The sequence below is a fragment of the Diadema antillarum genome, unplaced genomic scaffold, assembly GCF_040938485.1.
Source record: "Diadema antillarum isolate AM-2024a unplaced genomic scaffold, OU_Dant_1.0 scf00000223, whole genome shotgun sequence".
Taxonomy (NCBI): domain Eukaryota; kingdom Metazoa; phylum Echinodermata; class Echinoidea; order Diadematoida; family Diadematidae; genus Diadema; species Diadema antillarum.
The window spans coordinates 322,588-349,572 of NW_027271112.1; the positions used below are offsets into that span (position 1 = coordinate 322,588).

The window sequence follows — 26,985 nt, forward strand, 5'->3', positions numbered from 1 at the left end:
TTGTGTCAAAACCTCGTGTTTCTTGTTAAATTAGAGGTGGAAGTACATTGTAGATCTTTTTTAGCTATTACTTATCCTATTGTTTTGTAAATACGTGTTCAGGTCGGATACTGATGTCATATGTTGCACATATAGAGCATTATCTTAGGACAATGTGTGCACACTTTTGCTGCAGCATGACTAATTGTCGATGAGATATTCACAAAAGCAAGGTAATATCAATCAGAGGGGTAAAGGTGTGAATTTTCTTCTGTTTATTTCCCTCTACAAATGAAAAAAAAAAAAGAAATTTGTAAGATCGCAACTGCTGATCTATATAGCAGTATAGATGACAGGTTTAATCTCTTGATTCCTTCTTTCCGGTATGATTGTTAGATTATAGACCAGTAGGGAAACGAATTGAAGAAATTCACACTTCAATATCATTCACGTCATGTCTTTATAACGGAGTTGGTCTTTCGTCAGATCTTGTTGTGAATGTGCTTGAAAGTAATTCGATATTGGCTGCATGAATTATGATAAGGGTATCAGATACCGTTCCTATACACCTATCTTCGAAGACCATGATGCCTAGTCATCTTCGTCTTCCCTGATGTTGAAATATGTCAGCTGATTGTCGTCATCGCTCTGATTGCCGGCATCGTCGTCGTTTGGCGCTGAGAGGTTGTTGACCTGTTCCTCCAGGTCACTCAGGTCAAGCTCTCGGATCGTGAATGGCACCTCTTTCCATTTCTTGAAGAGCATCTTGTATCCCTGTTGGTTTATTAACGTGAAATTCTTCACAGCAATGAGGGGCAGCTCGTGTCCTCTGTAGACCACCATGGTCCCCCATTTCTTTTGGCACTTGCCGCAGAAGATCTCTTGACGGTGCTCTATTTCGTCGAAAACCTTCACCTTCTCAAAATCCTTCAGCTGGATGTACTGAAGGAATTGATCGTTGCAGACCACGTGATGGGTATTTCTGAATGATCTAATGTCATCCGAAGTGCAAGGCACGGTCAAACACTTGATGCATTTGAACTTTATGGACATATCGACTCGCCTAGCAGTCTTGGCTTCCAGACTCCTCTTTTTCATCAGGCGTTCTTTCTGGTCTTCCCTCTGCTCCTCTTGTATCTTAGAGAGACAAGACACAATAACGGTTAAAAATAGCATCAGACTACAAACTTTCGAGGACATTTAAGTTAATTTGCTCGCACAATCCGAGAGCTTTGGAAGTATGTATGCAATTTTAGTTTGGTATAGCTTTATGAAGGCGTAATTCGTTTATTTCATTTTTTATAGGGTTTTACCGTGAAGACAGGACAAGTTACCCTATAATGACAGTGGTCATATCATGGCATCATTATTTCGAGGTTATTGCCATAGCTCTGCAAAAAGTTCTCATTATTTATCGACCCCATGAATGTTTGCGGGCGAATGTCCATCGACTGAGCTGAAAGGAACACCAATCGACACTGGGGTTAAATCGTGCACGTAGTATAACATGTGCTGTCATTTTTGCTAAGGGCCTATACATGTATAATTATGGTGTGTGTGTGTGTGCGTGTGTGTGTGTGTGTGTGTATGTGATCGTGTGCTTGCGTATGTGTTTAAAAGCTACAATGGGGGAAGGGATAGAGAGAGTTATATAAGATGAGGAAAAGCGTGTTGTAGTTGTATTGCGTAGAATATTATAGAGACTTTTAATATGTACATTGATGGAAATGTACTGTCTATTCCTTCATTACTGGAAACGAAACGACGCCAGTTTCCGAAATAACTTCTATCGACCCACAAATACGCTGCCCTGCATCATTTTTACAGGATTTCCATTGATTTTTATTTTCAACAGAGAGTGTGCTAAGAAAGAAGTTGGTCTAACAAAAGACGCTTTGGTACCTTTAATCGGTTCGGCTACATGATACTTTAACCTCCGACAACTGTTCATAATTATTCTTATCATTCGGATGAATCATTCTGTATTATTATGTCCCTACCATACCATGAATGTTATCTATCTGACTTTCGTCGAATATGAACTTTGTTCATACATCGATAGTTTAACACTTTCACTACCCTTTGTCTGAATTTCAAAGTCAGAAATTTTGAAATTCGAAACTCTCGATTTCCTTTCATGTAGCAGGTTAGTAACTTTTGAAAAAAAACAAAAGGAATCCTAAGGTCAAATCTTGTTGCGCCCGATTGCATCCAATGATCTTATTGGCCACTTTTATCAAAATACAGTGTAGCTGCCGATTTCATACCATTTTCGTTTGTCTTAACATACTTATTTTTATACAGAGTATCATTTTGTAATTCATCCGCTCTCATGTAAATTTTGTTTTTAACATGACCCATACGAGAACGCAACCGATAGAGATTTTGAGTTATCTACAACATACACAAAAAGCTAAGTCTTAAATTTGAGAGGAGCATTCAGACGGGAAGTATGACACAGGAGTGGAGGTGAAAACAAACAGAGTAAGTGAGTGAGATAAAGAGAGAACTTACCCGCCTGGCTAAGGCTTTTCGATCCATTTTGGCCAGGTTCTGAACCGAATCTTTCATCATGGCGACCCGCATGATGTTTTGTAGTTCCCGATACTCGAGCTGGAGATCAGCATTGACTACCAGGTACGACTTGCCGTTGAACGCTCGACTTCGACCTGTGGATCACACATTAAGAATTCGGAAAAAATATATACGTATCACACACAAAAACACACACACACACACACAAAACTGACTTCAAGGGATAATATCTGTTATCGACATCAATTATGTAGATTGTGTGGATTGTTTTACATTTATTTGTGTATTGAAGTAGGCCTACGTGTATATTCAGTCACTTTGATACATGTGTACACTGTATATACACTTATCTAGTGATAAGCCTGTGGATTATGGTGGGAGCATGAGTGATTTCGGTGAAGTGTACGATGATTTCACGTTTTTATTTTATTTTTTAAAGCGCATGTCAAAATTTTCTACAAACTGTATAGCAGGTATAATGACCGCCATTGTGATAGGATATACAAATAGATACGATTCACCCCCTTGACCACGCCCCCTCCCCAATTTACTATGTATGCTCTTCTTCTTCACCCATGGGTCATCGTCTGCAAGAAATGCGTGGAAGGTTAACTTGCGATATTCGGGTGAGCGCAAGACCCCGGGTCTCTTGTTTCAATGGAAAATTGTGAGGTGATCAGCTCATGCACTAATTTGCACATTATATCTACTGCTCGAAAACTTTTTGACATAGATATTAAAATCTTTAGAATATATCATAACTTATTTTTAATCTGATTACGGTAATTTTTTTCAGGCTTTTCCATATAGATTGTTTGCATCTTTTAGATTTATTTCAGGTCCAGAATTTGTCCTCTAACAGTTTCGAAATGATTCAAAGCAAATTCGTCTTAGGATAGATTCTCAGCTTTCAATATTGACTTTCAATTGTAATTTCAACAACGAAAAAACAAGCAAACAAATAAACAAACAAACGTGGCAACATATTTTAGAGGCATGTCCGTCGAATTGGCACTGATGGGTTATAGAAGCATTCAATGGTTCAGGGGCAGCAGAATGGGGTGGGGGAGGGGCAAAAAAAAAATGACTTCCCTAGTGTTGAAGCTTATTAAAAAAAAAACAACAACAACAACAGTATAGAACAAAATTACTTGCCATGCAGCCACGATCGCTGAACAAAACTGCTTATGAATAGATTATGATAATAGTATATTGATACCATGCAATTACAATCACATCACGAAAGAAAAAAAATCGAAGAAGCCATTTCAGTTTCGATTCTGAAACGCATTCAATCACAATTTTGTTTACGATCGTATCCCGAGTCGTCCAATTACCTTTTGTCTGCACGTGTCCTACGTCACTTGTCACGTAGTTGTATCTGACTACAACGTTGCACTTCTGGATATCGAGTCCTTCTTCTGCTACTGACGTAGAAACGACGATTTTCTTTTCTCCTTCTCTGAACATCTTGAGCAATTCAGCCTGTGCGTTTGAAGTCATTCCTGTTGGAAAGACAAGCAGACAAAAAGACGTGGTCTACAGAAGTACACGTAGGAAGCCTAGAGCTGTGATGACAGCAAGAAAGTATGATATAAAAATAAAAATGAATAAACATTTTTTTAAATTTATTTTTAGAAAGATAAGAAAGGAGAGAAGAGAAAAATAGTCTTCGGAGAATTATCAGTCCAGGGTGTATCGTATGCTTTAGCAAATTTAGTGAGGAGTGACATGAGGAGAACATAACAGAAATAACGTATACATTAACCTTAGGGGCATTCCACACGTTTTTCATAATATTTCACATCATGTAGGCCCTACTAAAAAAAAATCGACAGCTCTGTGTCTAGATTCGTGGAATTTATTGTTGTCCTAGAGCAGAGAAACCAATAAACTGAAAAATTACACTGATCAGTGCTGATGACATCACAGCCTCAAAATTTATTTCTGAAATGCAGCAGAGTAATTTCATTACAACACCTAACAAATTCACCTTTGAAGAATCCATTCTATGCATGCCTTATTCTTTTGTTCTGCTTCCTTGACCCCCGACTCATGCATTCGTATGGTGAGGCTGCCATCATCCTCGTTCATTGCAATTTGTTATAAATTTTGAAAACATTCTCATTCCTCGTCCCAATCACTATAAATTCTGAAACTCCATAGTCAGTTTAACTAATTATAGATGCTCAAATGTAAAAGTCTGAAAATCATCTGGAGGTCCCCTTTAATATTTTGCCTCACTCATGAGATTTTTAATATGCAGTCTATATATTTCTCCGAGTTGTCCGCCGTGCTTCGCTGTTAAATGGGACTAGCCTGCGTGGTTTTTTTTTTTTTTTTTTTTTTTTTTTTTTGCCAAGGATTACTAACATGCGAAAGTACTAAGGGCATGATATCATGAAATAATGACCACTTTTGTTTTGTCCATGTGTGCGGTTAACGACAATGAATCCGTTGTGCTTTAAAGAGAACATGATTGTGTACCTTGATCACCACTTCCGATAAGGAAACCAGCCTTGAACTTCTTCAGGAATGGTTCCTCATTCAGCCATTTGACCAGAGCGATAGCCGACTGGCGAGTCTTGGTGAAGATGATGGTCAGAGATTCCGGCTCAAGGCGGTATTCGTGCTTTAGCCTTCTCCCCAGCTCGGCCAGCACGGGGTTTCTGCTCAGATGCAGCTCGGAGGACTGCCGCAGTTCGGGGAGAGCGTCTGTGAAAAATCATAACTCTGTGAAACCTCACCTACTTCGCTGAAAAAAGGGTTGAGGGAGAGCACCAAATTATAGAAACATGCAAAACACAGACACACACGAGCACACACGCACAAACACACACATTCACACACATTTAAGAATCCACTGTTGTCATTACCTTAGAAAAATAGTAATAATGAACTGTCTTTCCACCCCGAACTTCCCGACCATATCACAATTCTATCGAATATGATATCACATAACATTCTGGCTGTAGAAAATACCAACCTCTATGGCTTATTTGTGGCAATTATTGCAGTATACAAACAACAAAGAGCAAAATAGAGTACTAGTAGTAAACCTTAGATCTTAGCTGTTCTTTTGTTCTTGTTATCTTCGTAATTATCTTTATTGTCTTAATTATCTGTACAGTACTATACATTGTGACTATACAACCCGATGAAAACTTCAAAATGATGTGGGTCATATACCTCTAAACTGCTTGGCTAGAATCACATCAGTCAGGCCCGAAGCTATCTCTCGTTCAGAAGTGGCTAGGAACTCCTCCATGTAGTCGATGGCGTCAGTGGTACGGACATCACGGTTGATGAACAGGCAGTTGTTGTATTTCTGTATACCACGTGCACAAATTACAAACCTTTAATAATCACCATCGCAGAGTGAAACCAATAATATATTTACAGTCTTTCTCATTTCATTGGTTTTGTCAGTATAAGGAGCTTTTCCCAACATAAACGTGAGTGAATTACACAAATCTTGATGGAAATGCAGAAATTCTGCCCCCATAAAACAATATCAATGGATTGAAGCACGCAATTTTGTCACCTTTCATGTAATTAAACGAAACATGATTATCACGCATTTGTAATGTGCCCACGGTCATTGACGGTGAAATATATACATAGGTTATCTGCAGGTGACGAAGTTGAAATACATGTGATAGCACAGGTATCAATACGTAACCTATGTTGAGATATATTGGTATATTGGTACATTGGTATATTTGTATGTTGGTATGATGGTGGTATATTGGTATGTTGGTAGGCCCTACATTAGTATATTGGTACGTTGGTATGTTGGTATGTCGGTATATGTTGTTATGTTGGTATGTTGGAATATTGGTATATTGGTGTTTTGGTATGTATTAGTATATTGGACATCAATGTGAGGAAGAGATTTCCTCTTTATATTGATCGAGGGTTTGTGGGATCTTTCTTGATTTGTTTTGTTTGTTTTATTATACTAAACAATAGGATTGATTGAAAGTTTCCAGTATTTTGTCGAAAGCAATAGCTATTTCCTTTATGTTGTGATCGCGTACTAAAAGCAGAGATATACAAATGTATGTACTTGATTAAACATCACCTACAAAACCAGTATACAATACATGTAATTCTTTCTCTCATTGGTTTTTTTTTTTTTTCAAGAAACATCATTGCTTTAAAAGTCTGACAAAATTCCCTCACCCTAAGGAACTCAACGTAGGTGAGAAGTTTCTGATGCTCTTCGCCATCGTTCACTCGAAGTCTGATTTGCTTGGTGAAATCGACCACCCAGTTCTCGTAGTGTTGCTGACCTCGCTTTGAGCGTGCCGTTGTCGAGGTGCTGTCAGCAGACAGTAGTCGCGAGCCCTCTACGGTAAGGTAATACACATCGTGCACATTGCAAAGAATCAGTCAAGTGGCGTCGATGAATCCTAATCAAAGAGATTTTCTCCTCCCCACCACTGGGGAAAATCACTTTGATCCTAATAGGGAGCTTTAGACTTTGACGCGCGGACGTTTGAGACGACGAAGCGCGCTGGACGTTCTCCTCTCCCCTACGTCGTGTTGAAAAATAGCTTTAGATTACGCTAGGACGCAACCGTGGACGCAACGTATAAAAATGAAAATCGCGCCCCCATATGATCGGTGCATGAAGTAGTTCTCTACTTTGCAAACTGTGCGGACGTAAAAATAGGCCAGTACGCGTAGTGAAAAACTCACGCGACGCAAGCTAAAAATAGATCTACTTGGCACGTGCTTCTGCGCACGCTCAGAACATGTTTTTTTCCCTCTGAACGTCCGCGCGACTAAAATCTAAAGCTCCCTATTATATTACTGCTACATTCAAGTATATTTTGTGCGACGAGGGCCGTCCGGTTAAGTGTACGAAATTACATAGGGCTACTGTTTACCACTGGAAATATTCATTTGAAGTTTCTGGCATTTAGCTTTGCACCACAATGATTCCTGCTAGTGAGAGTGTCTTTCATTTTATTTCATTTCATTTTACGACGGAGATAGATTAAGTGAATAATATCACAGACTTTGCCGTAGATATTCTCGACAAATAGGTAAAATTGTTCCCGTATCACAGCCTCCTTTATCATTACTATGTGATATGCTTCCCTATAAAACAAGAATGGTGGATGATTACAACTGTCGTTACGATAACCACAAGGATTCAAATGGCATCACTGTAACAGTTATTCTCATTATACTATTGTTGCGATACGGATACCTATCCTGTTTCACGATACATAAAGTCAATATAAGCCCTGTGTCGAAAAAAAAAAATCTGGTTTGCACAAGACTAGTATGTGACAAAATGCACTCACGTTATAACGAACACAGTTATAACAAAATTTTGGCTACAACGAAGTAGAATTTAGGGTCCAAAATTATCAGAAATCTCCATACACTTTATTTGTGTCGGATATTAGGGGATTCCGATATCAACGAAAGAAAACTACCAGTCCCGAGGACATTATAACGGCTGCCCAGTCCTCTGTACATCAAAGCTCACCTCTCGATTCAGCAATCCTCTCCTCGATGTCAGCCATGATGCCAGATATTTTCCTGAAGAAAGGATCTCTGCCGGAGCGTCCTGGAACTATCCTCTGAACTGTAATAGATAGATATAATAAAAGAACCAATTCGCGTCATTCTCATTAATGTAGGATCGCTGATACATGCTAGGATAGAATTTGACCAGCAGATTTCAAACATGCGAAAAAACCAAAGACGCAAAGGAAATTGTACGCATGGTATGAAAGTTATGTAGTTTCAGACAGGGTGCACGAACCTTAAAGTTACTAAAATGACTAGTCATTCAGACTGAGATGCGTCGATTTTGTTACTTTTTGTTCTATACAGGTATTGTGTGTTTGCTAGGCTTGTTTCACTGTAAGTCCAAGCAGCTATTATTTTTCTCTTTCTGCTCTGACCACACACATGTGTAGCTTAACGTGAAGAGAGAGGAGAGAGGCAGAAAATAGACACTTGATTTGACAGTTTATGATGTCTACATCAATAAATAAACTATTTTGGTCAGTCTATCGTTTATTTCGAACGGGTGTCATTGGCATGATGTAATACTACTCGTCCTAGTTGGCTTCCCGCGGCCAACGGGCATCTTCCAAGCGGTCGAACAAAACAGATGAAAAGGGTCACACCTCCTTCAAAAGGTGTACACAAACTCAAGTTAGCATGTTGAAACGTCAGAACAATGCTGGACACGGACGGCCACAGACCTTAATGGCGGTCCACCCTCATCGCTCGTGAGGTCTCCAGACTCGACATAGACATAGCTGCTCTCAGCGAAGTCCGCCTTGCAGATGAAGGTAATCTCAAAGAACATGGCGCGGGCTACACACTCTACTGGTCTTGCAAGCCTCGATATGAACGTCTATCGAGTTGGTTTATGGTCAAGAATTCCATCGCCTCCAGGCTCGAAAACCTTCCAACAGGCCACTCTGACCGGATTATGTTCATGTGTCTCTCCCTTCGCAACGGTCAATATATCACTCTGTTCAGTGTATATGCCCCAACCCTTCAGGCGGAACCAGCCGAAAAGGATAAGTTCTACACTGATCTGCGCATCTTCTCCCAACAAGTTTGGGAAGACAACAAGTTTATCATCCTTGGTGACTTCAACGCCCGCGTCGGGAAAGACTCGGAAACCTTGTCAGGAATTCTTGGTAAACATGGCATCGGAAAGTGAAATGACAACGGACGCCTCCTGCTGGAGTTCTGCACAGAACAACAACTAGTCATCACAAACACCCTTTTCCATCAGAGGGACATTCTAAAGACTACCTGGATTCACCCTGGTCCAAACAATGGCATCTATTGGACTACAACGTGACGTGCATCACACCAGAGTTATGCCCAGTGCTGAATGCCACACTGACCATCGGCTTGTTCGCTGCAAGTTAAACCTTCATTTCAAGCCTAAGCTGAAATACAGAGGGGCTCATCAGAAGAAATTCAATGTTGGTTACCTGCTGTCAGCTGAAGTGAGATGTAATTTTCAGACGAATCTCCAAACAAGACTTGAAGATAAGATCTACTTCAAGGACATTTCTCCTGTTAAAGTCTTTTGGGCTAGGATGAAATCAGCCATACAACAATCCTATAAAGAGGTACTGGGACTCTCCTCCTGGAGGAACAAGGATTGGTTTGACGAAAGCAATCAGGAAATCAAAAAGCTACTTGTTAAGAAGCGATCTGCCCACCAGGCTCATGTCACGAATCCATCCTGTCCAGTGAAAAAAGTGTCTTCCGTCTTGCATGCAGCCACCTTCAGCGCAAACTTCGAGAGATCAAGAATGAGTGATGGACAAGCCTTTCCAAACAAACTCTACTTTGTGCCGACACTGGCGACCTGAAGGGTTTTTATAAGGCACTGAAGACTTTCCATGGTCCCTCACGCCAAATTCAAAGTCCTCTTCGTAGCGCAGACGGCGAAATTCTCAACGACAAGACCTCCATCCTCACCCGATGGTCAGAGCACTTACAGTCTTTCTTCAGTGCCAACCGCACAGTACGAGAATTTGCCCTGCTCCTGATTCCCCAACAGCTCTTTAAACCTGAGCTGGATGAGTTCCCTACCCTCGAGGAGACACTTAAATCGATCGGACAAATGAAAATCGGCAAAGCAGCAGGTGTAGATGGAATCCCCCCAGAGGTATGGAGGGCTGGTGGAAAGCCCTACATACCAAGCTTTACGAGTTCTTCACGCTTTGCTGGAACCAAGGCCAACTACATCAAGATCTTCGCGATGCAATTATCATCACCCTGTACAAAAACAGAGGAGAGAAATCAGAGTGCACCAACTACAGAGGAATCACGCTGCTTTCCATCGCGGGCGAAATCCTTGCGCGAATTCCTCTCAATAGACTAACGTCTAGTGTCGCAGAAAGTCTTCTCCCAGAATCGCGTAAGTGTGGTTTTCGCGTAAACAGAGGAACTGTTGACATGGTCTTTGCCCTCAGACAGCTCCAGGAAAAGTGCAAGGAACAAAACAAAGGACTTTACAATACCTTTTTTGACCTAACTTAAGCCTTTGACACAATGAGTAGGAATGGACTCTGGCAAATTCTGGAGCGCCTTGGTTGTCCCCGAAATTCCTCAATATGATTATCCAACTGCATGAAAACCAGCAAGGCCGGGTTAGATATAGAAGTGATTTCTCCCAACCCTTCCCAATTGACAACGATGTAAAGCAAGGCTGTGTTCTTGCACCGACCCTGTTTACCATCTTCTTCAGTATGATGCTCAAACAAGCCATGGAAGAGTTCAATAACGAAGATGCTGTTTACATCCGGTACCGCACAGATGGCAGTCTATTTAAGACGTCTGCAAGCTCACACCGAGACGCATGAGCTACTGGTCCGTGGGCTACTCTTCGCAGATGATGCCGCTCTTGTTGCTCATTCAGAGTCTGCTCTCCAGCGCTTAACGTCCTGCTTCGCAGTTACTACTAAAGCATTTGGCCTTGAAGTAAGGCTAAAGAAAAGCGAGGTTTTTCATCAGCCGACTCCTCGACAGGATTACCAATCTCCCCACATAACCTTAGGGCAAACAGAACTCAAAACAGTTGATCAATTTACTTACCTCGGCAGCACCATCACATCCAACGCAAGAGTCGACAAAGAAATAGACAACAGACTTGCTAAGGCAAGCAACGCCTTTGATAGACTGCACGACAGAGTCTGGAAAAACAACCACCTGAAGAAACAGACAAAGATCAGCGTGTATAGAGCCGTTGCCTTACCAACTCTCCTGTACGGCTCTGAGTCATGGGCCATCTACCGGCATCATCTACGCCTTCTTGAGCGCTTCCACCAGCGATGCCTCCGCTTCATCTTAAACATCCACTGGAGTGACTTTGTCACCAACATCAAAGTTCTTGAGCTGGCAGAGACTACAAGCATCGAAGCCACACTGATGAAAACTCAACTGCACTGGGCTGGCCATGTCTCGAGAATGGAAGACCATCGCCTTCCGAAGGTCATGCTGTACGGTGAGCTCTCTTCTGATCACCGAGACAGACGTGAATCCAGGAAGAGGTACAAGGACTGCTTGACGAGAACCTTGAGCACCTGCAACATCGATCGCCGACGGTGGACTGCTATCGTCTCCGATCGCACATCTTGGCTCCTTACTGTCCGACGAGCAACAGCCGCCTTTGAGGATGATGACAGAGCCCACCTCAATAGAAACATACAACAGAGGAAAAACCCAACACCCAACACCAACCCGATTTTCCCGTGCAACCGCTGCAACCGTGCCTGCCTGTCCCGCATCGGACTCATCAGTCACTTTCGAGCCTGCAGCAGACGTGGACTTCCTTGAATCTTCGTTCGCGAAGCAAAGCCATACATACATACATACATATTACTTGTATCTTTTTATTTTCTGCGTATACAGCACGACGGTTGAAAATAATATTCAAGTTCATCTTTCTAAGGAATAAATGATTTCCACCAAGCAAATATTCATGTTGCAATATTCTCACACGACAAGCATCGCGTTAATTTAGCCGGGCAAGGAACCGCCTATTGGCTCTCGTATTTACATGCTTTAACTTTACCATAAAATGGCGTTGTTTTGCGTCATTGACCATAACGAATATTCCATCCGACATAATGTCCAAGGTGTTCAAGATTATATTGACGCACTTTTAGAAAAGAATCCAACTCTTGGTGGGAGAACGAATGTCGTGACAAACCCGAATGAAATTGAACTGAATTCTGTTACCGAAGACTGTCGAATCGTAATTCCTAGAGGTCAATATTGATGAATTGATATTATACCATGTTTACTGCATCTACCAATCTATGCTACAAGACCAGAAGAAAGTGATTTACAGGTGACGAATATCGAGTATTTCAGACTACGATCAGTATCGGGTATAGCAATTTTGCCAAGGTCCTCTCACTGTATACATTGGTGAAAGAATGTGGGCGAAAGAAGTGAGGACAGCCTACTGTCGCGCTCGGCTGGGCTTGCTTCGCTCTAGTCGCCCGTTATAGCCATCATGCAGCGAGAGGTCCTTGACAAAAGGCTATGGTATAAGTGACACAAAAACAAAGGCGCAAATACTCAATAGTGAATGACGCGCCTCAAACACAACAACAACAACAATGACAAAGTATAGGTAAAGGGCTCTGGAGGGCACCCTACTCACTTTGGCTTGGACCGTCATCTTGGTCATCGAAAGTCACGTCGTTGGTTTCTCGAGGTATAATGGCGTCCAGGTTGGCACACAGCCTAATGATATGCTCTTCTGCTTCCTTCAGGTTCTTCGCGTATCCAACACCAGGAGAAGCTGTTAGGCCTAGAATCTGACCACGAAAAGAATGTTTCATAAGTCGGGAATAAGATTCACTTAAATTAAATTCAATTATTTCTTAGGTTCATGTTCTTTTCGCAGAATATTGTATTAATTTTTTTTTTTAAATGAATAGGGCATAGGGCGTACAGTTCGTACCAGTATACACAAAGAGAAATAAGTCCGTTAGACGTTTTTGTGCAATTTCCCATCGCATTACAGTAGACCTTCGTAGTTCGAGAAAATGCAGACAATTGTATTAGACAAACAAACTGGTGAAAGTCTCATCAAAATCACCCATAGACAATAAAAATTACGGAAGGTTTAAGTGTCATATTTCAATTGATGTAACTTTAATCATAACCTTGTATGAAATGCAAGGTTTTTTTATAACTGATTTGATGCTGTGATGTCAAAATAACCGTCTCGACTACGGTAGTATGGCATGCAGAAAACTCTCAACGTCATTTCCGTCTTTATCTCTCGTTTGACAGGAACTGACCTGAGGTCTTTGAGCCGTTGGTCGATTCAGTTTCAGGTCACGGTATAGAGCCATGAGCACATTGTACGGGTCCGACTTCTGCAGAATGTCAAAACAATGATAGAAATGATCGGGCATTGTTTTATATTGACTGATTGGGCAACGGTAAACATTTTATGTGAAGTGCTACCATAACAATCGAACAGAAGTGATATGTTAAACCTTGTTTCGGTAGGCTTGTTTAGTGGAACTCTGCGACAAGCATCGAAAAATACACATTAAAGACGAAGTAGGCGTGGTTTTGTTTTCTGTTTTTAAACATGTGAACAGATGACTTACAAATAGAAGCGAGGGCCATTAGGAAGAACAATGCTAACACTAGCGAGGCTGCCATAGTTAATTTGTCCATGTATTTCTAAGATAGACTTCTTATAGGTCACGTAGGAGATGAGCTAGGGAAAACGAACCTGACAATGATGGCATTCGTCCAAGACAAGTAGATCGATTTGAGATAGACTAACTCCCGACGTGCTATCCTTCAGTGCGTTGACCAGGATCTGTGCTGTTAGCACGATGATGTCATTGCTGTCAACGACAGTGTCCAGCGGTGCCCCAGCAATCTCTTCCCCACTCACACCGGCCACCCTACACTTACCACGAAGATACTTGAGGCAGCGCTCCTTCTGCTGTATTACAAGGGGGACCTACAAGAAGAAAGTGTCGGACTTTACTCTTGGAAAATGTCCATGAACAGAACATTCATTTTCTGCACCTCTCTTGTGCGCCAATCAATTTTTGTCAGGAGTCAAAGTTCATTCATTATTAGAAAAAAAAAAGTATTGTAGCAGCCGCAAGAGCACATAAACAACATTTGAAAAAAGTTTCATTTGGCTATGATTTATTATACTTGACACATAAATGATGTGAATCATATCTCCACAAATAAAAGGCAAAATTTCTATTTGTATTCCTCATATGGAATTACTATTATCACTGCCCATCCTAACTTCGTAACATCTGTAAATCCCAGTTTAAGCCAGTTATGTGACCTTTGACTTTAAACCCTGGTGGCTAGCTCTAAATCTAATCCATTGAACATGTGTTTTTTTTTAATCCTGGCAACGAGATCTATGTGGACAGACGGACGAACGTACAACCCAAAAGCATTATGCTTCTAGCACCCTTCAGCATAAAAGCCAATAAGTCATTGCTATAAACAGAAGAAAATATGCCACATGTTGCATGTCATATTAGTACGTAAGGGAAGAATAGTAAACTAAGTTAGTTGATGAAGCATAAACATTAGTCTGTGCTTATGTTCGCTATATTATGTGAGAGCGGTTTTCTTCAATAGAAACCGACCCAATACGTACTTTGTTTACCACGAAGACTATCTTCTTGTTTCCATGGCTGCTGCTCGCACCAAGTTCACTGTCTGACGAATGTAAAAACAGTCGCTGGATCACAGCAATGGCAACTTCAGTCTTGCCCTTGCCCGTCGGGAGGACAACCAGTGAGTTCTCACCACGAAGAGATTGAGCCGCAACCTTCTCCTGGTAAGGCCTCAGTATGAGATCCTGGGGTCCCTCATTGACAGCAGTGTCCACATCCATTGTCTTCTCGTCAACTACCTCTTCTGTCTCGGTTGTTTCCATTAGGATTTCTTCATCTGTTGTGCAAGAAATGTGAATTGATATGATTAGATTTGATTATAATTACGAAAGCTTTGCTGGTTTATACATAGTTATCATATACAAATATGAATTTATCTTTCCGTTAAATCTCAAGTTTACACTACAAATACAAGAACAATGCGAAACAATCGACGCTTTATCATAATATCTGGTAGAACGGCAACAACATTTAGTTTGGGTTTTTTCTTGGAAATGTTCACAGCCCTATATTCCACAATGCCCGAAGTACTTGTTGGTGACTTGTTCAAAAGAAGAAAATACAAGAAGAAACGAAAGGGAAAGATTTAACGATTTCGTAAAATTAATAATATTATTAATAATAATAATAACAATAATAATAATAATGATAATGATAACAATAATAATAACAATAATTAGAATAATGATAATGATAATAATGATAATAATGAAAAAAGAGAAGATTGATTTTCGCATCTTTGCTATGTGCTCTGTCTTGGCAAATATATGACACCAATCTGTTCGCCACACCGCACCCATGACAACTTACACCAAAGTGTGTATATCTATTCTGAAAACCGATTTAGGATAGCATTTGTCAAAACGCCTTGATCATATATAACCATACAGTCCCTCCTAGCTGTAGCCATGTCATTTAAACCATTTGAACTGTCACAAGTGTTCAATATGGAAGTATGAACACCATAATTTTTTGTAGTAGATCATAGGTAACGAGCATGAAAAAAAGACTTGTCTAATTATTACAGTTCGCCAAGAAAAGAGAAAACGTACACAAGGGTTCTTCTACCACACTTTTAACGTGTTATAACCTCGGGAATAAAACGGGAAGAAAAAAAAAGTGATAAAGTGAAGGTTAAGTATTGAAAATTGCAATGGTTTTACTTTGGTCAGGGTCTGCATCCTCTATCCCAAGGGCAAAGTTTTTCAACTGACGTAGCTCATGAGCGAGATCTTTCGACCCACTCTCATCAAGTCCCTTCACAAGGCGGTCAAAGAAATCTTCGTCTTTTCGCTGGAGTCTCAACATGAGCTCCGTGCAGGCAGCAATAGCTCCGTAGTTCTCATTCTAACATTCGTTGAGAAAAGTGACGGGAGAACAAAATCATACTTTTATATTCATAATATTATGTCTATGTCTAATGTGACATTGAATGAGGAGACGTTTGCAGAATTCAATACGTGACATAATCATGGGTGTGTATACACATATAATATATTGTATAAACATACATATCTAAAAGTAGAGGCTGAAGTGGAGCCACTTAAGTTGAATATCTACAGAGAAAGCGAGCGATAGAGAGACAGATAGGAAAAATAAATAAAATGGCGAATCATCTTTAATGGCCCAAAACTTTGGAATTCTGTAAATACTGACATCAACTAAAACCCAGTGGATGTTCCGAACAAAGTCAAACTTTGTGACAACTTATAGAAATTCCAGACATTATTTTGCGGAAAGGGGAAGCATATCGATAGGTTACTGTTCCATACTGCTTTCCACTCTTTGTGCATGTGCATGCTTAAATAGTTATGAACTCTGTAATAACAATTCTACAGGGATAACCAGACCCCTTTTAATCCTTGAACACTCATTATGCGCACCTAATTCATATACTTTAATCCGTTCCATACTGAATTCTGAAATCCCCATAGACTTAATACACAGACCACAGGTTCCCGTGCGGAATGGGTAAATAATTCATGTACTTCATAGCATCAACGCAGACAATTCAGAGTCTGAGGGAAAATTATGGGTGTATAAAAGTATAAAAACTTATACATTTTGTACTATCAAGCAGGTTTTACTATTCACATGCTTTTTTAATGAGTAGAATAAATGCAAATAATGTAAAGTCTGTAAACTGAATGACCCATATTTTGTGGTGCGCGGTAACAAAAAGGAGTTTATACGAAGTTACGAAAACATATACACGATAGTTACAAAAAGAAAATAAGTAATTGAAGCAGAGAACCAGAACAGTCCGCGTTATGTAATGTTACAGAGTTGTATATTTTGTGCATTCATGACTACTTAAGAATATCAAATTATCATTCATTAACATTCATTTTTTGCAGTAAATCATCGCAGATGTTTTATGTATACGCCCCATCATCTTCATAGTTGAGATATGGAAAATAATTATGTCTTTTCAGATATGTTAAGATTATGCTGTGCGAAAATCCCGCTGAAACGTATGGGTGTTTTTCCTCTTTTTTTCTGCAGATGGCATAGTGTTACCTTTCGTCGAATTTTTTCGATGTCATTTGAATTCAAACAGGATCCTTCTAGATGCTTCATTACATCCATTGTGCTCATGTCTTTCAGCTTCTCCAGGTAAACCTTCATGAGGAACTTGTAGTAGTCTCTTCTCTTCGAGGTCAAATTCGATGTCCCTTCAAGATGGTGGCGAAGATATTCATTATCTGGGAGGGAAAGTATCACGTATATAGCCATGGTGACAGTTGAATCGACTGGATCGATTTGTTTTCAGTCATTACTCACATAATTTTTAGAATGATATTATTGTATCATCCGTGATCACTGCTTATGCGTGTTGAGATATTGTCATTGTATTTGCGCATAACTGTCTACATTATTTTCGCAAGAATTCCTCGTGTTGAATGACAACTTAAAAAGGCATTCCAGACGATTCATGTAATTTCACATCATGTTTAGTATACATAAATTGATCGTGGCATGTATAGACTTGTGGAATTTATTGTGATCCTTGAGGGGATACACCATTTTAAAAACTAAAATATGATTCACTGTAACAAGGATGATGACATAGGGAGCTCACATATTCCAGTAATATACCAGCGTCATTCCATTACAATACCAGTTGCTAAACAAGATGCTTTTTCTTTTGTTCTGCTTCATTGAGCACCTAACCATGCACGCTAATGCGAAGCTGCTATGTCATCATCCTCATTCATTGTGATTTTTTACTTTTTAATAGTATTATTCCTCATCCCAAATATTACCTATTCTGAAAATCTTTACCAAGTATGATCATTTATATAGGACTACAGACGTTCAGATGCAAACGTCTAGAAATTGATAAAAGTCAAGCGAAGGATGTGTGTTATGTTACACGAATCTTTTTCTTTCACCGCTTTTTTTTCAAACCATTCTTTTGCTTTTTTTTATGTCACCATTATGCATTATAATTGTGGTAATAAAATATATATACAAGCACACATAATTATATTCGAAGAGACGAGTCCTTATTGAAAGGATATAAACCACTAAGATTGTCATGATGCTGGGAATTGCAAGAGAAGAAGTGCCCATAGATAGTACCTTCATGGTTAGTGGTTTTGAAACGGCTGATATCCAAAACATAGTAAAACAAATCGGTATCAATAAAAGTTGGGACCCTATAAATATCATTGAATAAACGTATCAATTATTAGCAAAAATATAGATATGAGCACAAAAATGTAACAATACGAGATAACTCTGAGTTGTTTCTTTGGTGTATTTATAGTATATCCAAGGACGTTGACTCTGCTTGATGTGTATGGCTCAGTATGATCAGGGAGATATCGTCTCACCTTCCTGATGTGCAATAATTTGAATGTGGCAACATGGTAGTCTTGTAGAATATTTTGAGTGTGAAGTTTGTCGTACAGGTGTTATGTAATTTCCTTAAAACATTGTGATGCCAAGAAATGTCATATTATGCACGTTTAAAACACTGCTGTATGAATCTGTGTACATCAACATCTCTCCATGAAAATGCAGTATATATACGCAAATCAAACGTAAAATCAATAATTAAATACAAAAATATGAAAATACATAAATAGATGATTCGATGTGATGAGCAAATGGGTAGTTATAAAGAGATATTGTTATCAAAATGTCGTTGAGAAGAAACAAAACAAAGGAACAGTACTAAGTTTAGTTTACTGAAATTAGAGGATTATCTTACTGTGCATGCACAAAAAGGTCATGAATTAAATCATATTCTGACCGAAAGTTTACCAGATTTGTCAAGAGCTTCCATGAAGGCCTGGAAGATTCCTCGTTTATCCCCCACCTTCTCCAGCATGTCTAGGAACTTCTGCACCAGGTCTTCACGAGTAGTGTTACCGTTAAGGCATCGCTGCTGTAGTGCCTCTATGTCGACTGGTGTCAAAGAAAATAGTGTAAAACAAACAAACGTCAAGGGGAGGTTCAGTTTCCGCTGAGATGAGCTTTGAGGTTTCAAACATCTTTTGATTTTTTTTTTTAGATAATGAGAAACCTGTAATGAAATTTGAAAGAGTATGTAATTCTACAAGGAATTCAAAATTAATCTTATTTGATGAAAATTAGATTTAAAATGGATATCCAAAACAAAGCAATCCCAATCAAGTTTGGGACCCACCTTTTGTCATTTATAGGATCCCATTGTTTTACTTTGTTTTTGGATATCTCAGCCATTTCAAAACCAATTTTAAGCAAATAAGATTTAATTCCTTTTAGAATTTTATGCTCTCTCTTTAACATTTCATAGAGTGATTTCTATTAAGTATCTCACAAAAACTTAAAAGCTAAATTCTTACCGAATTCAAAACTACACTATCTCTTGATTAAACAATATCATCACTATGTAGCATCAGTCAAAGTTTGCACTACACGCATTTCTTTCAGCAAAGAAACATACAGCTCTATAAAGAACACCAACAACAAAGAATGAGTGATTTTCAAGTGCTCGTGCTAGTGCTGTGCTATTGGTAGTGCTAGTGCTAGCCCCCGAATAACAGCGTTAAATCGAGCTCCAACACCGACGGTCAGATTAACGAGGCGATACCGATCAAAATTATCGATCACCAGCACTAAGTGTTGGAATCACAGCACCGCGAGCCCCGCGGGAATTGTCCGACGAAAAAAGTGATTGCGCGTGATTACAGTCAAATATTAAAAGATGTAGCAAAAATTGCTTAGTTTTAGAGACATAATGAGGAAGACAGATTAAAATGCCACAAATCACATCCACTCCCCAAATTACAACTATCTTAATTTTGCTCTCAGGCTCAGATTTATAAAGCCATGTCGTGAGTGTTCGTGTACGTTACGTGGGCGACCATTGTATTAGCATAGACTTAGCACGTAAAACGTGCATCTACAGTCAAACCTGTCTATAGCGGCCACCCAAGGGATGCGGAAAAAATGGCCGCTATAGACAGGTGGCCGCTATAGACAGGTAATCCAACTTTGTGTGCATTGCCTACATGTACGTGTACATGCATCGTCGTTGTATACGTCTATAAATACTTACATGTACATGTATGTGTGTACGTATGCACACTTGTGTATCATGCATAGAACAGTTCCGGTGTTTATGAAATTGTGGCACAGTATAGCATGTGCACAGTCATGAAGAAAGCTTAACACCAGTGCATTATTATGACTGAATGAGTGATGAATACAACGGTGGCGATCCCTGAACGTTGCCCAGGAATGACTGGCACGGCTAAAAAGCAGAAAAACACCCTGAATTATCGGCTCGGCTACGGCTCCATCGGGTTTTTGGCCGCTATAGACAGGTTAAAATCTACCGCGGGAAACAAAATTTGTGGCCGCTGGCCGCGTTAGACAGGTGGCCGCTATACACAGGATCTTTAACATTGCTTTTCTCTCGGGGGGGGGGGGGATTTTTCAGTGGCCGCTATAGACAGGTGGCCGCTATAGAGAGGTGGCCGCTAAGGCAGGTTTGACTGTATTATGGCAGTGAATATGAGTCTTGCACACGGCAATGCTAACACCAGCACCGAACTTGAAATGACGCTGTTAGTCAATGGCGAAAAAGCACGTAAATCGCTAACACAATCGGCCGAGCTCGGTTCAGCAGACGACATTCAACACCGAGCCCAGCACCAACTAGTACCGGAAATACGTCACAATTTTGAGGTCAACTCCCAACACCGACGTGATTTCAAGTTCGGTTTTATCGCCGGTGCTAGTGTTGAGATAGCACTAGCACTAGCACTATAAAGCACCGAACTTGAAATCACCCATTCTCATTTATCTAGCTTCATGAAGCACACACACACACACACACACACACACACACGCGCGCACACAAATCGATCCGTGGAGACAAAGGTTGAGATATCCAAAACTCGATTATCACAGTGCTGGTTGTTATATACACTCAGCACAAAAAGAAAGTAAACACTTTTTCAAGTTGATATTTTTCATAGAAGACTTTAATGAAAATCAAGGTATATATACCATAGCAAGGGGGTTTAATTGGCTATCAACTTAGCAGGTCAATATAAAGGGTAATTTTACGCATGAGTGAACACTTTCATTTTTGTCCTCAAAAGCATAAAAGTAAAAAATTGCAAAGATTGGCATGTTGTCTTTCATTTGCATGTGCCCTTAAAGGAAACAACGATAACAAAAGACCAGTTTCAGACAATGAGAGACATGAATGAAGTAGCAAAAATAGGTTTTCGTTCTCTTTATCTCTTTATGACCTCAAAAAACTGTCAAAGTGGGAAACATAACAGTGCATAAAGGGAGAAAATAAGAATTTTCTGTCAACTCAAGCTTTAAATGACACAGGGAGTAAAGGCACAAAGATAATGAAGTGAACAATATCTTTATTTCATTCATTTGATTTAGTATAATCTAAGAATTCACGAGACAAATTCAAGAACCAAAAATTATTTACAATTTTCTTAATTTGATTAAAAAAAAATCAGTTCAAATTTGTATCATTTTTGTTGATATTGCTTCATCTCATTTCATTTGAATTCGGATTTTTCATTTTCCTCCACTATTTCTTGCATTTATTGATCTTTTGGGCTTTAAAGATATTGCAGGGATCACAGTTTCATTTACAACCTATTTCATGTTTTGGTTGCGTTAAATGTGTCTTTTTTTTCTTATTGTTACATGTCAGAGCACTTGCGCATGACTGATAACGTGTACGTTTCTGCAACTTGTACTGCTGTGCCTTCAAAGAGAAAAACAAAGGTGTTCATTCATGCCTAAAGTTTCCATTTTTATTGACCTTCCAGGTTGGAAGCCAATTAAATTACCAAGTACTTTTCATATGGTAAAGAACACATTGAATTTTAGCCAAATTATATGAGAAATACAAACTTGAAAAAATGTTTCTTCTTCTTCTTTCAATAAAGTACAGGCCACCTTGTGGTGTATCAGCGTACTGGTTAACTATATACACAGCCCAGTCGCTGTAAGTGCGCAGCGTACGAACAGCGTCTGGTCGGGCTACCTGAGTCTAGGGCAATTACCCCCTGGGCAATTACCCCGCACCCTTCCCCTGGCCCTAATCCTAATCCTAATTCTGAACCTAGTCCTATCCCTAACTCAAACTCCTAACCCTAACCCTAACCCTAACCCTAATCGTTACTCTAAGCTTACCACTAACCAGTATTTAGCCGGGGGGTAATTGCCCTCTCGGGGTAATTGCCCGGATACGGGCTACCTGTATATGGTATGGTGCGAGGTGCAGTCATGCATGTATAGTGTATTTCATAATGTTTGCTCAGAAGGCACAAAATTATGTACAGTGCTAATTAAAACGTGCCACTAAAAACTGCTCCTTCCATCTAGCGGAGCAGGAGATGGTTCACCTCTTCCTTGAACATTAAAGGAGAGGTGCCGTTGATGGCTTGGTCTGGTAGGCTGTTCCATGTATACTTTTTTTTCTTTTTTTTTCTTTTTTTTTTTGGTGAGTGTATATACCACTGGAGTGAGTTCAAGATTTTAAGTGAATGTTGAAAGAAATCTTCTGGGGTGGAGCCATAATAGTCAAGTTTTTGAGTAAGGAGGTACATTTATTGAATCCTGATGTGTGTGTATGGGGGGGGGGGGGGGGTATGGGATCATGCAGTATACGAAATTTCTGACTGTATACTGTACAAGTATTCACCAACTGTGCACCACAATATTACACATATCATTATTTTCTGTTAGGGGCGCGGACTCAAGAAATTCAGACGACAATGATAATATACTCTCCACCTCAATTCTCAACTTCCCCACAAGTTTTCTAAAAGACATCTATTTTGGTTTTCTCTATTCCATGCCCATCAAAATAACTCTTGAACTTTACTGACTCACTCAGTTCAAACACACCCACACACAGCTGCCACATGCACCACTCAGTAGATATTGGTATTCAGTCCTATTGTCACTATAGGAAAATACCAATATCGACTGAGTACACTGACGCTGGATGCGGTTGTAATACTGTATGTTTGGAAGTGCCATCACGTCCTCACTACGCTCTAGTCTCCAGTCTAGAAAACTGAGTGGAAACAGGGGGAAGCTCTCACTCGAGATCTCACTCGAACATGACAAGGCATATCGTTCTTTTCGTGTAATTTGATTAAAAAATAACATAAAAACAAGGAAACAAACAGAAATAGATTCCATGCGACGATTTAGTGTGTGCGAACCGGTAATCGCAACGTTTCTGTTTGGAATTGCAGACTACTATAATAATAGTACTAGTATGCGCCGATAGTGAACCGTAACGCGGAAGAACGCATTACTGTAAGACTATATTTTTTATATATATCTAGCACATGTGGTGTGTTGTTGTTTTTTTTTTTCTCTCTCTCTCTCTATTTTTTGCACACTTCTTTGTTGAAAACGCACATGAATACTATCGTGTAATGAGGGATTGGCTTTTGCGGCTTAATAAATTCGGATGAATCCGTATACTTTCCCATTCACTTTACTTGAGGAGAGTATGGATCAGATCTGACACACATATACATGTACTGACAAAGTTAAAATACAAATTTTTAATCCTCACCTTTCTCAGGGCCCGTGAACATCTGAGACATGTAGGGCAGGACATCGTCGGGCTCTAAAACCTCCAACAAGACAGGTCTGTAGACTACCGTTACTACTTTGATGTTCCGTTCTCCGTCCTGCTCTCCTCCTTCGGCCATACTTCAAGTCGATTCCGCGTATCTTTTCCGTAGTCGTGTAGATAATAGTGCTAAAACCTCAGCCTTGCTCACACCGAATGATTTGGCCAATGTTGTGGCTCAGTATGATTATTTCCTCTGGTTTTCTATAGAGGCTGGAATGTTACTCTGCACTTAATCATCTTTCTAGCCACTGCACTGGTGTGACGAGTGCATGTCTATGTGCATTCCTGTGGAGATTCCCTCCCCCTCTTTGTTTTTGGAATAGCGAAGGAGCTGGTAGATGTAACCAAGTTGTCGGTTGGTTCAATAGCTGCATAGTACACGAGTGTAGCCAATCAGCTGTGGCGAACTATTCTGCCTGTGACGCTTTAATAGTCAGGAAGTGGGATTCCCACAGGGTAGCTGTAGATGGGAAAGTGGGAATTCCCCACACTCTTGCTCGCTTCGTTTCGCAAGGGCACACACAACGCTCACAGCATTACGACATAGGTGAAATAGCCGCAGCACTCTTCAAGTCAACAATGCAATCATGGAATGAGCCACATGGAATATAGACCATTGAACGCAACAGCAGCATAATGAGAAGAGCTTTCCTTTTCTTTTCTTTCCTTCCTTCCTTTCCTCAGTATACAGTATAACTATTTTGTTACGTACGAATATACAACTTATGGCTGCCTCTCTCCCTCTCTCTCTCTCTCTCTCCCTCCCTCATCTCTTTTTCCTCCCAAAGGACTCGTAACACCCTGTGGCATACACGAATTCGATCAACATGAAAATTGTTTGGGAGGGGAACCGTTCTTGTTTCTTGTTTTATTTTAAAGGGGATAGCTAGTAACTGGGAATAATGGGGGAAGATTGTTCCTATTCTTGTAGGATTCATTTAAGTCTTACCAGTAATAGAGTACATTATATATTCATTGTTGTGTGAAAATTATTTGCTTCAGAATGGTGTCATATTCAAGTAATGTACATTTTAATGTTTCCAGGTTAGCATACCTGAACAGTGACGGGGCATTAAAGTGCACATTACTACGTCACTGTACAGGTACGCTAACCTGGAAACATTAAACTGCACATTACGTGAATATGACACCATTGCATTCTGAAGCAAATAATTTTCACACAACAATAAATATATAATGTACTCTTAAATGAATCCCACAAGGATTGGACCAATCATCCCCCAGCATTCCCACTGATTTCCACTGATCAGTTACTAGCCACTCCCTTTAAAATGATATCTCCTGATACCTCTAGTAAAATGTATGTCGGGGAACAGATATTGCTGGCTGAATATGATTTTGTGGGATATCCCTCAGCTTGCATAATGGCTCGCCATTGAAGTGCCACTTAAACTCCTTCATTATTATTTGTTTTGAGTATAAGTATATTGAAAAAATTTGGGGCAAGGGATCAATAAACTCTGAAAAATGGGTGTGGCAAGCTGCTGGTCCTCTTGGGTTGTTATACAGTATGTTCCAGGAAAAAAAATGACAATCAGATTTTCGCATTGATAACACCCAACATGGTTAAATTGTCTATAAATGCTACTTCAGGGTCTTAAAAGATAATATTTTGGCTCTATTTTGCAGAAAACCCCATTCAATTTGGTTAAGCGGTCACAGATCAATATGGATTGTTAGCATGTCATGAGTCTGATTCTTCCAAGTTTAGCACTTCGATGATCTTGTGTGTGAACACATCAGACAGAACTTGGAGGGAAGAGATTTCTGACATCCTCTACAAAATTCCTCATTTCTCTTTGACCACTGAAGCAAATCGAATGGGGTTTTCCTTAAAGGGCAAGTTCACCTTCATAGACATATGGGTTGAGTGAATGCAGCAATATTAGTAGAACACATCAGTGAGAGTTTGAGGAAAATCCGACAATCCGTTCAAAAGTTATGAAATTTTAAAGTTTCTGCTCAGTCATGGCTGGATGAGAAGACTACTATAGCTTGTGATGTCACATGAGTACAACGGTATAAAGAAAGTATAAAGAAAATTCACCTTATTTTCACTTTTCTTGCATAACAAAAGAACATTCGACTTCTCTCTTTCAGAAGGCAAGGGGAATAATATTATTATCCTTAACATACATCAGTAACAAGTCCAAGAAATGTGCACTTCATTCAAAAAGTAAAATTTTGTGAAATTCTCTTTTTATTTTCATCATATCGTTGTACGCATATGACATCACACTCTATAGTAGTCTTCTCATCCAGCAGTAATTGCGCAGATACTTAAAAAATGCATAACTTTTGAACGGATTGTCGGATTTTCCTCAAACTTTCACTGATGTGTTCTACTAATATTGTTGCATTCACCCAATCCACATGTACATGAAGGTGAACTTGTCCTTTAAGATGTGGGCAATGAGTTATCATACCCTGAATTTGTATTGAGATTGATTCAATATTTTAAAGATATCATTGCGGAGGGTACCGTTGTAATTTTCTACTTTTTTTTGGGGGGGGGAGGGGACATACGACACTGTTCGAAACAGGTGGGAGCCTTTTTTGTTGATTGGCATGCACTGGATTGCAACCTAGTATGAGCACATTGTTCCATGTGATGACTGTTATTATGAAATATTGACATTGAATTTTCAGTTTTGTTTACAGCCTAATGTGAGATTACATAAACCGTGTATAATAATTTTCCAACTGACTGATTTTATTTGTAGCCTGTTGATTCTGGATGCCTGACCTGGTCGGGGAAGAAGTCCTCGAGCCTTGGTGATTAAGTTTGCCTTTTCCTCCAATGGCAACCAACGGCATGCACCTGGAATCACCACAATCTTTATACCATGTAATACGAGTTTCTACGTGTGTTTTTTGTTCAAATGCCGTAGGGATAAATACATGATTTAGTAATGACAATGATAATGATAATAAGAAGAAGAAGAAAAAAAAGAACAAGAACAAGAACAAGAACAAGAAGAACAAGAAGAACAAAAACAAGAAAAAAATCATCTCAGTAGTTTTTACCCGCTCTGACGAGAGTGGACGTACTTTTAGGATCGCTGCGGCGGCTCATTTTTATCCTAAAATATCATCTTTTTACTCGCACATCTTGTTTGCTTTTTA

The 26,985-nt window shown here is 39.7% G+C and overlaps 1 protein-coding gene across 1 annotated transcript; it reads right to left on the reverse strand.

Annotated features, from left to right (window-relative positions):
* Positions 1 to 82: 82 nt before the first annotated feature.
* LOC139724579 (ATP-dependent RNA helicase DHX58-like) lies at positions 83 to 24,091 on the reverse strand. Its single transcript, XM_071635711.1, has 15 exons — positions 23,776 to 24,091; positions 18,978 to 19,121; positions 17,226 to 17,410; positions 15,869 to 16,052; positions 14,687 to 14,982; positions 13,781 to 14,017; positions 13,335 to 13,412; positions 12,689 to 12,845; positions 8,021 to 8,119; positions 6,700 to 6,866; positions 5,704 to 5,842; positions 5,002 to 5,229; positions 3,852 to 4,019; positions 2,425 to 2,648; positions 83 to 1,116 (listed from the first exon to the last, which is right to left on the reverse strand). Exons 1-15 carry the CDS (start codon positions 23,912 to 23,914, stop codon positions 571 to 573), a joined length of 2,991 nt encoding a protein of 996 aa, XP_071491812.1. The 5' UTR covers positions 23,915 to 24,091; the 3' UTR covers positions 83 to 570.
* Between the last annotated feature and the right edge of the window lie 2,894 nt (positions 24,092 to 26,985).

Excerpts from the sequence above, each read along its gene's own strand:
- LOC139724579 (XM_071635711.1), bottom strand. The coding sequence starts at position 23,914 with ATGGCCGAAGGAGGAGAGCAGGACGGAGAACGGAACATCAAAGTAGTA. Across the intron at positions 5,843-6,699 it reads CCTACGTTGAGTTCCTTAGG|AAATACAACAACTGCCTGTT; the intron begins GTGAGGGAATTT and ends CGTGGTATACAG. Across the intron at positions 5,230-5,703 it reads TCTAGCCAAGCAGTTTAGAG|ACGCTCTCCCCGAACTGCGG; the intron begins GTATATGACCCA and ends GATTTTTCACAG.